The sequence below is a fragment of the Cricetulus griseus genome, unplaced genomic scaffold (genome assembly GCF_003668045.3).
Source record: "Cricetulus griseus strain 17A/GY unplaced genomic scaffold, alternate assembly CriGri-PICRH-1.0 unplaced_scaffold_3, whole genome shotgun sequence".
Taxonomy (NCBI): Eukaryota; Metazoa; Chordata; class Mammalia; order Rodentia; family Cricetidae; genus Cricetulus; species Cricetulus griseus.
This window is the reverse complement of record NW_023277030.1, coordinates 1,854,231-1,869,295: the sequence shown is the minus strand read 5'-3', so window position 1 is coordinate 1,869,295 and position 15,065 is coordinate 1,854,231. Positions and strand designations below refer to the sequence as shown.

At 37.4% G+C, this 15,065-nt stretch overlaps 1 protein-coding gene across 1 annotated transcript; it reads left to right on the top strand.

Annotated features, from left to right (window-relative positions):
* The first annotated feature begins 13,367 nt into the window (after window positions 1-13,367).
* LOC100762101 (actin-related protein 2-like) lies at window positions 13,368-14,552 on the top strand. The gene has a single exon (XM_035453801.1). The coding sequence runs from the start codon at window positions 13,368-13,370 to the stop codon at window positions 14,550-14,552; it is 1,185 nt and encodes a 394-aa protein (XP_035309692.1).
* The last annotated feature ends 513 nt before the right edge of the window (window positions 14,553-15,065 follow it).

Here is a 15,065-nt window from a genome sequence, read left to right as displayed (position 1 = left end):
GAAGCAGAATTTGAAAATCTCTCACTTCCTTTTCAACAGAAAATGTGAATGCTCCCTGAGTTCCATGAAGCAGGAGTGAGTATCTGAGATCTGAAATACTGACTTTTTGTCAGGTTCTCATTTACCAGCCAGGATTAGGTTTTGGCCTCTGTGCCATAACTTTCCTGCTTTTGTATTCAATGACGTAGCACTCAGGGAAAATCTCCTGAAAATAGCTTTTTGTTTAACATGGAAGCCTTCTCAATGACAAAACACATATATTTTGTATGTATTATTGCTTCCACTCCCCAGAAATCCCTTTTCCATATTTTCAAACCTGTTTCAACCTTTTTTTGCTTGACTTAATGGTGTACGCCATCTGCAAGAACAGAGTTTAAATGTCACATTATTCTAGGGAATCAGTCTACTAAATGATGCTCATGGCAGTGTAAAAAAGTAGGCTAAAGTAATGAAATTTGCTGTGAGGATGTTCAGTCCCACAGAAAGGTATTATATATTTTTTCTTAATCAAAGGAGAAGATGAAGGGGAAGTGAAGAAGGAGGAGGAAGAAAAAAGTAAAAAAAAAGACTGCAAAAGAAAGAGAAGGAAGGGTGTCTTTGAGGTTGAGCTTTCTGGCGAATGGCTGCATATTCTATTCTCTGTCCACTGTAGAAGTCAGGAGGAAGATGTGATGTACCAGGCAGTCTTTGCCGTCAGAGGGAGATGCAGTGTCAATAAATCAGAAAATACGTGCTGTGCTATCAAATATTACCTTCAATAAAGTATGAAATTTAAGAAAATGTCATCATTATGGAAAAGAGTTTTTCAATCTTTACAAAGTATTTCAACAAGTACTTGTTAATTTCCAAAATAAGTCACAGCATTTTAATGGACACTTAACAAGTGTGTCGAACATCATTGAAAAAGTCTCAACTCTGTCTTATTACTTGCATTTTGAGAGGAGCAAATATTGTTATTAGTACTCCACACTAAGGCCATGGTAGGTGTATATAATCATGTTAAATAAACCATGATCAAACTATGAAATATTTACAGTTAGTAATCTTCTTTGCATGAGAAACAGAATGCATTTTGATTTTATAAATAATTTCTCATGTACTCAATCACTAGAAAAGTGCCTCAAATATTCTCTCTTCTGGGTTTTTAATTTTCAATAGTGGTCTTTCTATATTGGCAATGTAATATAGAAAAGAACCCCTGTTTTCTGTTGTAGTTTAGACTTTAATACAGAAGTCATTTTACCTTGCTAATTATATTGCTAGTTATAATTATCATTTGTAGATATAATTTATCATCTAGAGATATAGGAGAAGTAAAATCCTGCATTTATTGAATTTTGGATTTTGTCTCTGTTCTCACTGCAGTTTTTACTTCATCCAGATCATTGTTTGGTTATAAACCTTCCTGTGTTTTTGTGTAGATGTATGTAGGTACAGATTTTTGTGTGTGTGTGTACACATATATAGGCCTGAATTCTACCTCATGTGTCATTCCTGAAGAGCTTTCCACTTTGTATTTTGTGACTTTCAATAAGACCTGGACCATATTGAGCAAGCTAGGCCATCTATAACTCAAGAAGTGTAGGAACTTTCCAGTCTCTATCTCCCCAGGGCTGGGGTAATAATTGTTTTCCACCATCCCAGTGATTTTTATATGTATTTTGGGGAATGAACTTTATGCACAGAGCTGTCTTTACAGTATATTAAAAATTTCTGAATGATGCAATAATTCTTTATTTGTTATTTAATAGTAAAATTGTCCTTTCCTCTTTGTGTGTATTTGAGCTTGTATTTCTCTATAGGTATCTGAGGATATTAAGCTGTGTGCTTATTTTCATCTTTAAATTTATATCCTCCTTAATTTTGGCTATTTATAACTGACAACCTTATTTGTACTTGCAAAATTTGGATGATTCAGTGGAAAAACAGTACTCTATGTGATGTTTTCCATGACTAAGAGGGTTGTATTTGCTCATTGAGTAAAGTTTTTAACTGTTTTAAATAATAAGATCAAACCTGTGTCCTTTAAATTCTATGAAGTGTATGTTCTTAATGTTGTCTTTCTCTCTTATTGCTATATAGTATGTTTGCTTTATTTTATCTCTCTTTTCTATGGTCTCCATTATTCTTCACACACACACACACACACACACACACACACACACACACACACACACACACACGTACACGCACACGCACACACAATTTTTTGACTTACCAAGTTTAGTATGCAACTTTTTATTTGTGTCATTATACATAGAAAGATATTCTGTTTTCAGTAATATCAGTTACATTTTAGGTTATTGCCCTTAAATACATGATAAGAAGCCAATGAATGATGAGATTTGAAAATGTCTCAGATATATGGAGTCCTATGTCATAGAAATATAAGACTCATTTATGATTTTATATCATTTCATTCCAACTTAGCCAATTTCCCTGTGTGAACTGTCATAGGCAATGTTTAGAAAGATTTGAAGAAATAATCATTCATACCAAGTCAACCTTTCCTGGATTAGAGTGTGTTCCCACAAGTGAAATAATCCTTATCATAGGGCCAACTTGTAATTTATGATAAATTTTGGGTTCAAAAGTGTCATGATATGTTTATTTGGAAAAAAACAATTCACGTTTTTTCCAAATGAAGTAAAACAAACTATGAAAGATACAAGATATATCCTGACATTCTATACATAGCATATGTAAGACACAACATCAATTATTAGCTCTCTGCCATTATTTATGAAGAACAAACCCTTGTCTATGGAATCCACATACAGACATAAACCTCAAGAGTATAACTGATTATTGTCCATGGATTAGGGAGGAAAGACATCACTGATTGTCTCCAAATTTGTCTTCTTGAGTGAGAGTACATGAAGTCATTTGCTGCAAAACTTGGATGGACAGCAGCTGAGAAGTCAATTGAATTACTCAGCCAACCCCTGGAGAGAAATCAGATCTGGTAAAAATCCTTTCAGAAGAGTCTTTAGAAACAAAAGGTCCCGCAGGAATATCGTTGGTACAGAGGGTGAAAAAAAGTGTACAAACAACATAATGGACAGACTTTTTTCCAGGAATCTCCCCAAATTAAAGCATTTTTTAAATAGGGTCATTATTTGAAGACGGATGTTTGAATTGGAGAATCAAAGACACAGGGTATACTGTTTATTCTTGTTTCTTGTTGAATGGAAGCTCTGTATGTATGGTTGTTTGTTAGCATGGCTGTCCTTTTTGTGTCCAATGTGTTTTTTCATGTGTGTTTATGTATATTTTTATTTCTCTATTATATGTCTTTGTGCATTGAAACAATTACTCACTTACCTAAAATCTATCCATATTTGCACCTATAAAATATATTCCAGTAGCACTAACAATGAGAGGATGAAGAAATGCTTATTTTATTTTCATCAAAAAGAAATTAAGGCAGAGACACAGGAATGATAATGTCTCTATTCTGGAAATACGAAAATTGGAGCATAGGAAATACATTTAAATATTCATCAATATAGTTGACTGGCAAAAATTATGTTTTCACGTTCTTGTGTAGGTTATTATAGCCATGTAGTTGTTTGGTAGGAAAACTGAAAATAAGGGTAACTCAAAAAAGAGGATTTTACTTTGGGAAAAAATGAGTGAGGACATAATGTCAGCCCATATATGGTTGGGGTTTTTTAGCATGTGAGACATGTGCTAGAATAAGATACAATGTTATATTATAAATGTTGCCTGGAAACCCTGGTGGATTTCTGTATTCCCATATCATGGCCTAAGGAAGCACAGAGTAGAGTAGCTGAGATGCAGTGTTATCATTGGATATCTTACCATCCCAAGGTAATTGTCCCATACAACTTTTAATGACCGTGTACTTGGAAATTGATTCTCCTAAACAGGCCATGGCCAAATCCCTGAAAGTTGGATTGCAGCTATTAATATTAACCAATTCAAGATTACCTATTACCAGGAAAGATGATATGTGGAAATCATTTCAAGGAATTTTGTTGATGAATGTCCATCTTTCTTAAGAAGTAAATCTATGGTTTAAGAATATAAAATGACTCAGAATTATCCAACAGATGGTGAGTTTTCCAGTGTTATCTTCCTTCAACAAGTTTTATTCCATTTATTAGATTAAAACAAGGCATAATTGGACAAGATTCCATCTCTAATGTTGGGGAATGGGATAGGGGTTTGGGTGGCAGGGAGGGAGAGGAAATTGGGATTCTCATGAAAAAGAAATCTCATTTCTCATTTAAATAAAAAAAAAGCCACACTGAAGAATCCTGGAGTCTGCTAGCCTCATTTGTTTAAAGAGAAAAGAGGATTTATACTGTTTTGTTAGGAAGAAAACTGTTGGAATAGTTTTGGAAATGTTCGAAATTCATCATTTTTGCATTTAAAGTAGCTTTGAACTGTCTGTTGTAGAAGAGCCTAAAACTATTTGCCTGTCATTGAAAGTTTTTCTGTTATTTATTTGAGGAGAAGCAGGAGCTCCAAGGCACTTTGAGAAGTATAAGGCAGAATTTAACTCATTTTTCTCCATTGTTTTATTTAAATTATAAACAAGATTGTTTGTCATGTCAATCCCAGTTCCCTAACCATCCCCTGTTCCCCTGTCCCCCGTTAACACCCTACCTATCCCATACCATTTTTGTTCCCCAGGGAAGATGAGCCGTTCATGGGGCATCTTCAGAGTCTGTCATATAATTTTTCATGGGGCTTGGTCATTCCCCCTTGTCTCTCGTCAGAGGGAGTATCCCTCTATGTAAAATGACCTCCAAAATTCCATTCCTATGCTAAGGATAAGTACTGATGTATTAGAAGTGGCTCCATAGATTTCCAAGGCCTATCACTGACACCCACTTTCATGGGTTCTGAATAAGTTCCATGCTGGTTACCCAGTGATCATTATGGGGTCCATTAACTTGTTTTGGTCAGCTGTTTCTATGGGTTTCCCCAGCCTGGTCTTGCTCACTTTGCTCATCAATCCTCCTTCTCTGCAACTGGATTCCAGTTCAGGTTAGTGTTTAGCTGTTTGTATCTGCTTCTATTTCCAGCAAGCTCTAGGATCGCATAAAGTTAGTCATCAATCTCTTTATGAGGGGAGTGAGGGGAGGGCATTTAAGGTAGCCTTTCCAGTGTTGCTTAGTTGGTTATTTGGTGTAATCTTTGTAGATATCTGGACATTTCCCTAGTGACTTATTTCACTTTAAACCTATTGTAGATCCCTCTCTGATGGTATCTCTTATTTTGCTGTCCTCTATTCTTCCCCCTACACGACATTCCTGCTCATTAATGTCCTCCTCACTCCTCCTATTCTCCTGAGAATTTGTCTCTTTTGCTCCTGTGAGCAACAATTTCCATTCTGACCAGGCAGGGATTCAAACTTGGAGAGCATGTCAATCATTATTGACTCTGCTTTAAGTTTTCAGGCAGTCTCATTGAATGATTAGTTGGATGCAACAAGGAATGCTAATTAGGGTTATGGTGGGCATTGATGTCTGTTAGACTGTGAAAGAAATAGCACCTTTGGCAATTTAAGGGATAAAAGTGAGACTTCAGCTTCTAATTTATACATTTTGTCTCTTGAGCTGTTAAATGGAGCAGTAGCTTGTTGTAATGAAGATTTTATTTGACCTCTACTAAGAAGGTTAATTAGACAAACAAAGGACTTAAAGAGTTTGAGGCAGAAAAAAAAGTGTTGATCCTTAACAAAGAATGTGGATCCTTATAATTCTGGTTGGTTGATACCTAGAATTTTAATTCCTACTTCTGGAATAAATGATAAAGGCTTCCATCACATACACATAGTACACTCACTCTCTTTCAGCCTCCACCCCACCCTCTGGTAAACCACAATTGTCAAAAGGTTACACTGCAAGATTAGAGTCTCTGGGTTCTGAGGGACTTCAGACTTATTATGGGATATCAGTTCAACCCTAACCTGTGTAATTTATCATGTCACTTTAACTGTGTCCAAGAATGTTTAATGATGTAGCCTATTTAATCGTTCCCATTCTTAAATACTGAGAAGAAAATTGAAACAGATGTAAGTTTCACATAGAATAAGGCTGGTGGTTTAGTCACAAGAATTTGTAAACAGTGTTGGATTTTTTTGTTATGACAGGTTTGCAGAGCCCAGAGAGTAACCCAGGGAGTCAACACTCTGATGCAGAAGCAAAAGGTTTCTTTTAATTTCAAGGTGGTCTGCTGGTATCTCACTGCACGGCAGGAAAATGAGATGCCAACAAGCCAAAAAGAAAAGCTTCCAAAGAGCAGATGATTAAGGTTGAAGGCCACAAATTTCAGAATTTCTATGGTTACTTAAGGTCATCTAAAGTACAGAGTAAAGTGATATGCATGTGGAAGATACATTTGACTGAGATAAGACACTGTCACAGGTTCTGTCAGGTATACCCTGGGATTGAGGTTCTTTATGACCAGCAATTAGCAAATTAATATTAACAGGAGTTACCTCTCCATCTCTGAGAGCAGGGGATCAGGTACTATCCATGGTATTCTTGATTTAATCAGTTAAATTTAAATTTAACTTTAGAAGTTCCCTTTTCAGGGACTAAATTAAAAAAAATAAATTTAATTTTTGTCTCCTCATTTTCCCCTGGCTTACTAGTGGACAATTAAAATAAAACACTCTGTGGATGTTTGGGGTGAAAGACCCCAGACCCCTAAGGGCCTCAGGATCCCGAGGTGCCCTCGAGACTCAGAAACTAGACCAAGAGCTGCAAAAGCAAGAGGGTTTATTGAATGAATGTGCTTTCGGGTGTCAGAAACATCGGGGTAGCTGCTCACCCAGCAAAGGTTAATGGCTCTTTTTATAGGGAAAAACCACAAATCATCATGTATGCTTGGGGTACAAAGCATTTGATTACAAAGTGATTGATTACAAAGTATGTTTTTATATTAATGATGTCACCTAGTTATGACCCAGTATTCTACAAAGGAAAAAAAACCACAGAATGTAGTCTGGAAAGTCCTAGATTGTTTGCTGCCCAGCCAGGTGTGACCCAAAGAGAGTTGCCTTGATGATTGCCCCCGTCTAAACCATAGAATGTGCCCAGGGTTGGGGCCAACTTCCTTGTAATGGGCCAAGGTCTGTGGGAAACTTTTTCTTTCTGTGAACTAAAATCTTTTAAAACGTTTTCTCTCAGCAAACTAAAATATTTCATTCCCCCATTTTTTGAGGTGTTTTAATCCTAAAACCTATGATCCTACTCGTTGTTTAAGAGCCTGATATGGCTGGGTAAGAACAAGGGCTTGGGTAATGGACAAGCGTTCTTTAATAAATCGGAGTAGGTGATTAAGAATGTATGGCCCAAAAGTAAGCAGCAGGGGTCCTGAAAGAGTGGAGATTATAGTAGTGAGCCAAGGGGAGCTGTTAAACCATCCTTTAAACCAGCCTTGTTGGGACTCCCCTTCCTTTCACCGCAGGTTGAGGCTTTCTCTGAGCTTGGCCATGGAATCCCTAATAACTCCAGAATGGTAAACATAGAAACAGCACTCCTCTTTTAGGGCAGCATAGAGTAATAATGGAATTGTTGTCTCTCCAGCGTCCCCATCAGGGAGTGAGAGATATTGTCATTCCCCCATGTAAGGGAGTTCTTTTGACTTAGCATTTTAACCAGGGAAAATGGGCGACACATTCTTTGCCATGCTAATTCCTGCTGACTTTCGGAAGAAGTTAGTGACCCAGGGAAGGCTGAAATGCTAGTCAAAAGCAGGAAAAAGCAAATTTAGGCAATGGGGAATCCATCAGGAGCTTCTTGTTGACAGATTTTTTTGCAGAGATAGGGGTGTCCATATCAGCTGGACTGGTGCATATCCACAGCAAGTCTAGGGCTTGCAGTCTTTAGGAGCAAGCTGTAGTCAGAAACTAATATTTATCTGCCAGAAGTGGAAATCTGTTGAGACATGTTTAAACTGGGAACAGAAGTTAAAACTTATATATCTTATTGGAACTCTTAGGCCCATATGTTTAGTGATAAAAAAGGACAGGATTTCCAAGACAAGGGAGAAAATCCCATCCTCAGGAACAGATAGATGGGATAACAAAAGTTGTACTTATCTGGAGTCCTCTTTGACCTGTGAGAAGTGGATCCAATCTTTATGACTTTTGATCCTCTGAAGCCTGTATGAACTTTATTATATAATAGGACATAGAAGTTTTAGATATTTTATTATTATTAATCTGTATTGAAATCTTTATTGTAGAAAAAGCAGATATTGGGTATCTGTAGAACGGCAGAAATATATCTGTAGCTTTGAGTTCTAGCAAAAATTTCAGATTTGGGTTAGAAGTTGTACATTTTCTTCTGTCCTGGGAGATCCAGGTAGAGATTGAACAGGGGTGCCTTAGGCCTGATGAAAAGCCCTTTATGTTTATGTCTAGATGGCAACTAAAATAAATCTTAAAACCTTGAGCTTGTGACTGGACTGTTGGTAGCCACTGCTCTACCAGCTTATTAAAATTTATTAAATATTAAGCTTTGTATTTTTATATTTTAAATTATTTTTATATTATTAAGACTTATATGTCTCTTTTTTTAGATCCTTATTTAGGAGCTATATCAAGGCTGACAGCTATTGCCAAGGTGACAAAGTTATAGCTAGTCTAATCACTAATACTATCAGAGATCTGAGAAGGATAAATTCTGTGTAACTTTTGAATCTATTAAAAAATGACAGGGTCCAGTCCATGTAAAGTTAGCCATACCCAAATCTCCATAGTGTTGAGGACAGAAGTAAATCTTCGCCAGGTCCATAAAGTAAGAATTTTTTCTCTCTGTGGAAGAGGGACATGGAAAAGACTGACCTTATTTTGTCTAGGCAAAGGAGGTGCAATCGATTTTCCAGTGTCCTTTAGCCTGTCCACAGACTGAGCCTGGTCCTGCATGGCAGCAGGTGTAGCATCTGAGCATCATGCTCACTGGTCAGCGTTGTCACAATCTATGGAGCCCCATAATCTTCTTTAGAGACCTTGGGTCACAGTCAGGATCTGGAATTTTCTTTCTGATATTATAAACTTTTTAGTTAACATTTTAAATGCCATATTCTGCAGATCTCTGTAGTATTATAAGTCTGCCTAGGTAAGTCTAGCAACTTGTTTATTTATAAGAATGTCTAGTAACTTCTGTTTTTTAAAATATCTTATAACAGGTTAGCAACTTTTATAAAACTAAGATTTTTATATTGTCAGGTTTATCTTTAATCAGTTTAAACATCTGACATACAGGTGGTCTCAGGCTACCCTTATAAAAGAGTTTTGTTTTTAAAATTCTAAAGAATTGAGACCTATGGGCTTAGTAGTTATTTTAAGGCCTTTGTTAAACTTAGGTCATTGTCTTACTGTACCATAAGAAATAAACAGCTTAATTTTTTTATTAACATTTGGAACTTATGGCTGTGATTTTAAATTTTAGCTCTTTTGATTTAAACATAAATATTAACAATATAACATAAACATAAATATCTTATAACCTTATAAATTTGAACATTTAAAAATCTTTTAATGTCTTTTTGTAAGAATATCAAAAATAAAGTATCCTTGATATGTTTAAAATTATTACCATATGGGTGACTATTAAATTTATGTTGTCAATTTCCAGTGTTACTAGTTTTAACTTTTTGACAGATTTAACCATGAACCAGTTTTAATATTATCTTTATTAAAAAAAACATGTGAATTCCTGATAACCCAAATTTAATTACTAAAGCTCGGAGATAAATTCTGAGCTATGTCCACAAATGACTGGCTACTGTTCGAATTAGACAGTAAAACTATTTGAACCATTTTTGTTTTCTGTTTTGGCTTTTGGCTTATAATAAAATTTATGTTTATACCAGAAAACATAGATAGAACCTTTTAACAAGTATACAGAATTAATTCGGGCAGGGATATAAATGAAACTTTTAAACAGAATTAGCCTGGTGTGGTTAAAATTTTTAACCTGCATTACTATTATAAATATATATGAGAGCCCATAGTAAACAGTTTAAATTCTTCTCTGACACTTTTAGGACTTTCTGTTGACAAATCTGTGCCTTTTTAGCTGAGGCAAGGTACCCAGGGTCCTTAGTTTCTACAGTCGGGGCCAGCAGGAGGTCATCTACATATTGTAGAAGGATCAGGGTAGGGTGCTGCATCCGGAATTTGAATTACAATGAAAGGGCCCACCCAAGGTGGAAGGTTGTGGGCCAGGTCTTCCCAGGTTATGATGTAGGGAACCTGGTCGGGGTGTCTGTGGGGTCCAGAATTGAACATGTTTTCTTTTACGTGTAAAATAATCTTAATACTAAAAAACCGTCCCGAGGCCAGCCAACATTAAATGTTGGCCATTCAGAACTGCAGCAAGTTTGTCATTTTTTCTTCTTGATGTCCTGGGACTGGTTTTTGTCTGGGTCCCAAACGTCTCCCCAGTGGTCTAGAGTCAAATTTAAGGGGGTTGTTAGTTGTCCCATAGTGGTCAGATGGTGAAAAACAAAAAAGACAAAAAGACAAACATTAAGACAGACAGTCAGGCCAAATAACAGAGACCGAGCGGCTACAGATGGGCTCCAGGCCAAAACCAAAGATTCAGATGGGGGCAGAGACTTTCATCGACTGCTCCCAGGGACGGGGGTTGCCTGTTTGACCTCTCCATTCAGATCACCCGTGGAGCGTCCTCCAGGGTTGGACTCAGAGGGGAACGACTTGTCAGTCTACCTCGTGAGTCTCTTCAAAGCCTGCATAGCCTATACAGGGCTTCCATCGACAGACAAACAGAACATGAACATAAATGTGCCGGCCGGACTTACCTCCTCTCGGTTGTGGTAATGAGTCTGGGGTCTCCTCAAATTCCCAGCTTCAGGCTGGCTCGCCAAATGAAAGACCCCCAGACCCATAAGGGCCTCAGGATCCTGAGGAGCCCCCGAGACTCAGAAACCAGACCAATAGCTGCAAAAGCAAGAGAGTTTATTGAACGAATGCTCATTCGGGTGTCAGCAATATAGGGGAAGCTGCACACACAGCAAAGGTTATAGGCTCTTTTTATAGGGAAAACCCGCAAATCATCATATATGCTTGGGGTACAAAGCGTTTGATTGCAAAGTGATTGATTACAAAGTATGATTTCATATTAACGAGGTCACCTGGGTATGACCTGGTTTTCTACAACGGAAAAAACCACAGAATGTAGTCTGGAAAGTCCTTGATTGTTAGCTGGCCGGCCAGGTGTGTCCCAAAGAGGGTTGCCTTGGCAACTGCCCCCATCTAAACCATAGAATGTGCCCAGGGTTGGGGCCAACTTCCTTGGAATGGGCCAAGGCCTGTGGAAAACTTTTTCTTTCTGTGAACTAAAATCTTTTAAAAATTTTTCTCTCAGCAAACTAAAATCTTTCAGGGGTACAGGCTACTAAATTTTTATCTATGGTATTCTTGTACCTTATATATGGGGCTTTACTTTTGACTTAGCAGCTCAATCAGGGAAAAGTATGTATGAAATACTGGCAATTTGTTATGTGTTTAAGTATTTATTGTCAATCTCTTTCAGTTACATTCTGTTGTAGTGAAGTTTATTCCTTCTAGTATAATTATTGTTTCCTTTGTGAGAAATGTGTTTTGGACTTTCAAAAAAATTTCTCTTTCTCATTATATAATGTTTTAATTTTTGAAGACAGTTTTTACTTAATCTTTTTAGTCTGAATATGTATACCCATTTTCATGTATCTAAAAATGAGGCCTCTTTACCTTTTTTCTTTCTTTTGTTTTGGTACAGCTTACTTCTAACCTAATTGTATTTTAAGTTTCTGTGTGATACACTGGAGATTGGAGTCCTACATTAAGGGGGGAAAATACCAAGACAGAGCCAGATAAAAATACAAGGGAATTTAATAAGGAAAAGCCTTACTTACAGAGCAACCTAGCCAGCCAGCACAGCAACAGTCTGTACAGCAAGCCAAAAGCAAAACTGAAACCAGCCACCTGCCACTTGAAAGTACCTCACTCTACATCCCCTGACCATGCTACAGCATCCCCTACACTACATAGCTGTGTTCTGTATCTAAGTTAAAGGGAAGTAAAGACAGACACCATCTGAATGTATGAATTCATTGCATTAGTTCTTACAAGAACTCTTTTAAAAATTGTACGTTTTAACATAGTACTATTTAATTTCACAGAGGGAGATAGGGACATTCTATAAACAACAATATGTGTGCCATCTTGCTTTCAATGAACTTCTGGTGGTGGCCACACCATATGTGTATGCCTTTAGGTGTTCAATTGTGACCCCTTATAAGGTAGAGAGTCTCACTTACTCTCTCTATTTGAGGTTAGAGCATCTGAAAGGCAGAGTCAGCATCTTCTAGAATAGAAAGAGTTCAGCTTTTATTTATGTAAGTGCTTCCCTAGTAAACACCTAATTATCATTTATCTTGGTTCTGGTAGACTCATTGAAACCCCACATTCCATTGAATCCCCAGTGTGTTCATTTTCACAATCAGGTTGTGTGGCTAGCCTTTCCTGGCATTACACTACACAGAGCCGTCCTTGCAAGTCTCCTTCCACTCATAGTGTCAGATGAGGCAGTCATTTCTGAGATCCTGCTCTCTACTTAGGTAGTTTCATGCTGATGTTTGGTAATTACCTGTGTATACTTAGGGTAAGAGTGGTCAAGGTTCAATTTGTGAAATGTTTCAAATAAGAGAAGTGTTAAATAGATAATAAATAGATGCACCTCATCATCAGCTTGAATAATTTTCTTGCAAATTGTAACTTTACAAATGTATTCATGTGATTATATTGGGGCCTACAAATTCTATTTCTTTTTTATCTCTTGGGAGCTCTTTTGGTATTCATTAAAACATGGAAGGATGGTTTTAAAATAAAAAATAGAGAAATCTTATTATGTATGGCTCTCATAAAATAAAATATTCTGTGTGTGTGCATGTGCGTGTGTGTGTATCCACTTCTATGTTTACACTCTGATTTTTCAAGCCAATTGATAGATGCCTGTGATGCTAGCAATGAGGTAGCAGAGCAGTTAATTGTGATCAGGAGTCAAAGGCCATCCTGAATCACATGACACATCTCTCAGTAAAATTGAACAATAACAAATCAAATGAATAATGATCTTATGACTATTGTATTTAACTTTATGATATTATAGTTATATATTTTGAATCATGATCTCAGATACAACTGGGTGAACCAGAAGTATGTTAATACCAAAGTATGTCATTCACATATTTCTGCCTCTTATTTTTACAGTTGGCAAACAGATCTCAACACCCAACACAGCTGTGACAGTGCTGATGTTTGAACCCAGGACTTCTTGCATTCTAGTCAATTAGAAAAATAGCTGACCGGAACCATGGACAGCCAGGGCAGGAAGGTGGTGGTTTGTGACAATGGCACTGGGTTTGTGAAGTGTGGATATGCAGGCTCTAACTTTCCGGAACACATCTTCCCAGCTTTGGTTGGAAGACCTATTATCAGATCAACCACCAAGGTGGGAAACATTGAAATCAAAGATCTTATGGTTGGTGATGAGGCAAGTGAATTGCGCTCAATGTTGGAAGTTAATTACCCCATGGAGAACGGAATAGTGCAAAATTGGGATGACATGAAACACCTGTGGGATTACACATTTGGACCAGAGAAACTCAATATAGACACCAGAAACTGCAAAATTTTACTCACAGAAACACCTATGAACCCAACCAAAAACAGGGAGAAGATTGTAGAGGTTATGTTTGAAACTTATCAATTTTCTGGTGTGTATGTAGCCATCCAGGCAGTTCTGAGTTTGTATGCTCAAGGTTTATTGACCGGTGTAGTAGTAGACTCTGGAGATGGTGTGACTCACATTTGCCCAGTGTATGAAGGTTTTCTTCTCCCTCACCTTACAAGAAGGCTTAATATTGCTGGGAGGGATATTACCAGGTATCTTATCAAGCTGCTCCAGTTGCGGGGATATGCCTTCAACCATTCTGCTGATTTTGAGACAGTTCGTATGATTAAAGAAAAACTTTGTTACATGGCCTACAATATTGAGCAAGAACAGAAGCTGGCCTTAGAGACCACAGTGTTAGTTCAATCATATACACTCCCAGATGGACGTATTATTAAAGTTGGAGGAGAAAGATTTGAAGCACCGGAAGCTTTATTTCAGCCTCACTTGATCAATGTTGAGGGAGTTGGTGTTGCTGAATTGCTTTTTAACACAATCCAGGCAGCTGACATTGATACCAGATCTGAATTTTACAAACACATTGTGCTTTCTGGAGGCTCAACTATGTATCCTGGCCTGCCATCAAGGTTGGAACGAGAGCTTAAACAGCTTTACATAGAACGAGTTCTAAAGGGAGATGTGGAAAAAATATCTAAATTTAAGATCCGAATTGAAGATCCACCCTGCAGAAACCACATGGTGTTTCTGGGTGGTGCAGTCCTGGCAGACATCTTGAAAGATAAAGACAACTCTTGGATGACTCGACAAGAGTACCAAGAAAAGGGTGTACTTGTGCTGGAGAAACTCAATGTGCCTGTTCAATAAAATGCAGGATTGTTCCCATTATGCCTCTGATGTAGTCTTCTTTTTCCTCTTTTTTCAAAAAAAAATTCTTTATTACCAATCTTTGAACTCAGGAATGAAAGAGGCTTCTCTGTCATCTTTGACTGGAAAGCTCCAGTTTTATTCTGTATCTTGTGGAAGCATTGTGTAATTCCTGTTAATGTGGGTAAATCTGGTTGTTTAATGCAACCAGTTCTCTACAAACATAACCCAAGGGCAAAGGGTCTCTGCTGCTTTCTTTCTTTCTAAGTAGGCATTAAGATCATTCCTGTAGGCTTTCTATTTTTGCTTTATTGCTCTAATGCTGCTAGTTTTAGTTTAGCACTGTAGGTGGTATATCTTTGATAGCATAAGAAAAAACTTTCACATGAGCATTTATATATTCTGGGTGGGTGTGGTAAGGGATGGGTGGGCAGCCCTGGCCCTTCAGGGCATTTCCTTTGTAGTGTTAGCTTTCAGCAGTCAAATGCTGCCACTTTTTAAGGACCCTGAAGC

Bases quoted from the DNA above. Each gene is read 5' to 3' on its own strand.
- LOC100762101 (XM_035453801.1), top strand. From the start codon at position 13,368: ATGGACAGCCAGGGCAGGAAGGTGGTGGTTTGTGACAATGGCACTGGG.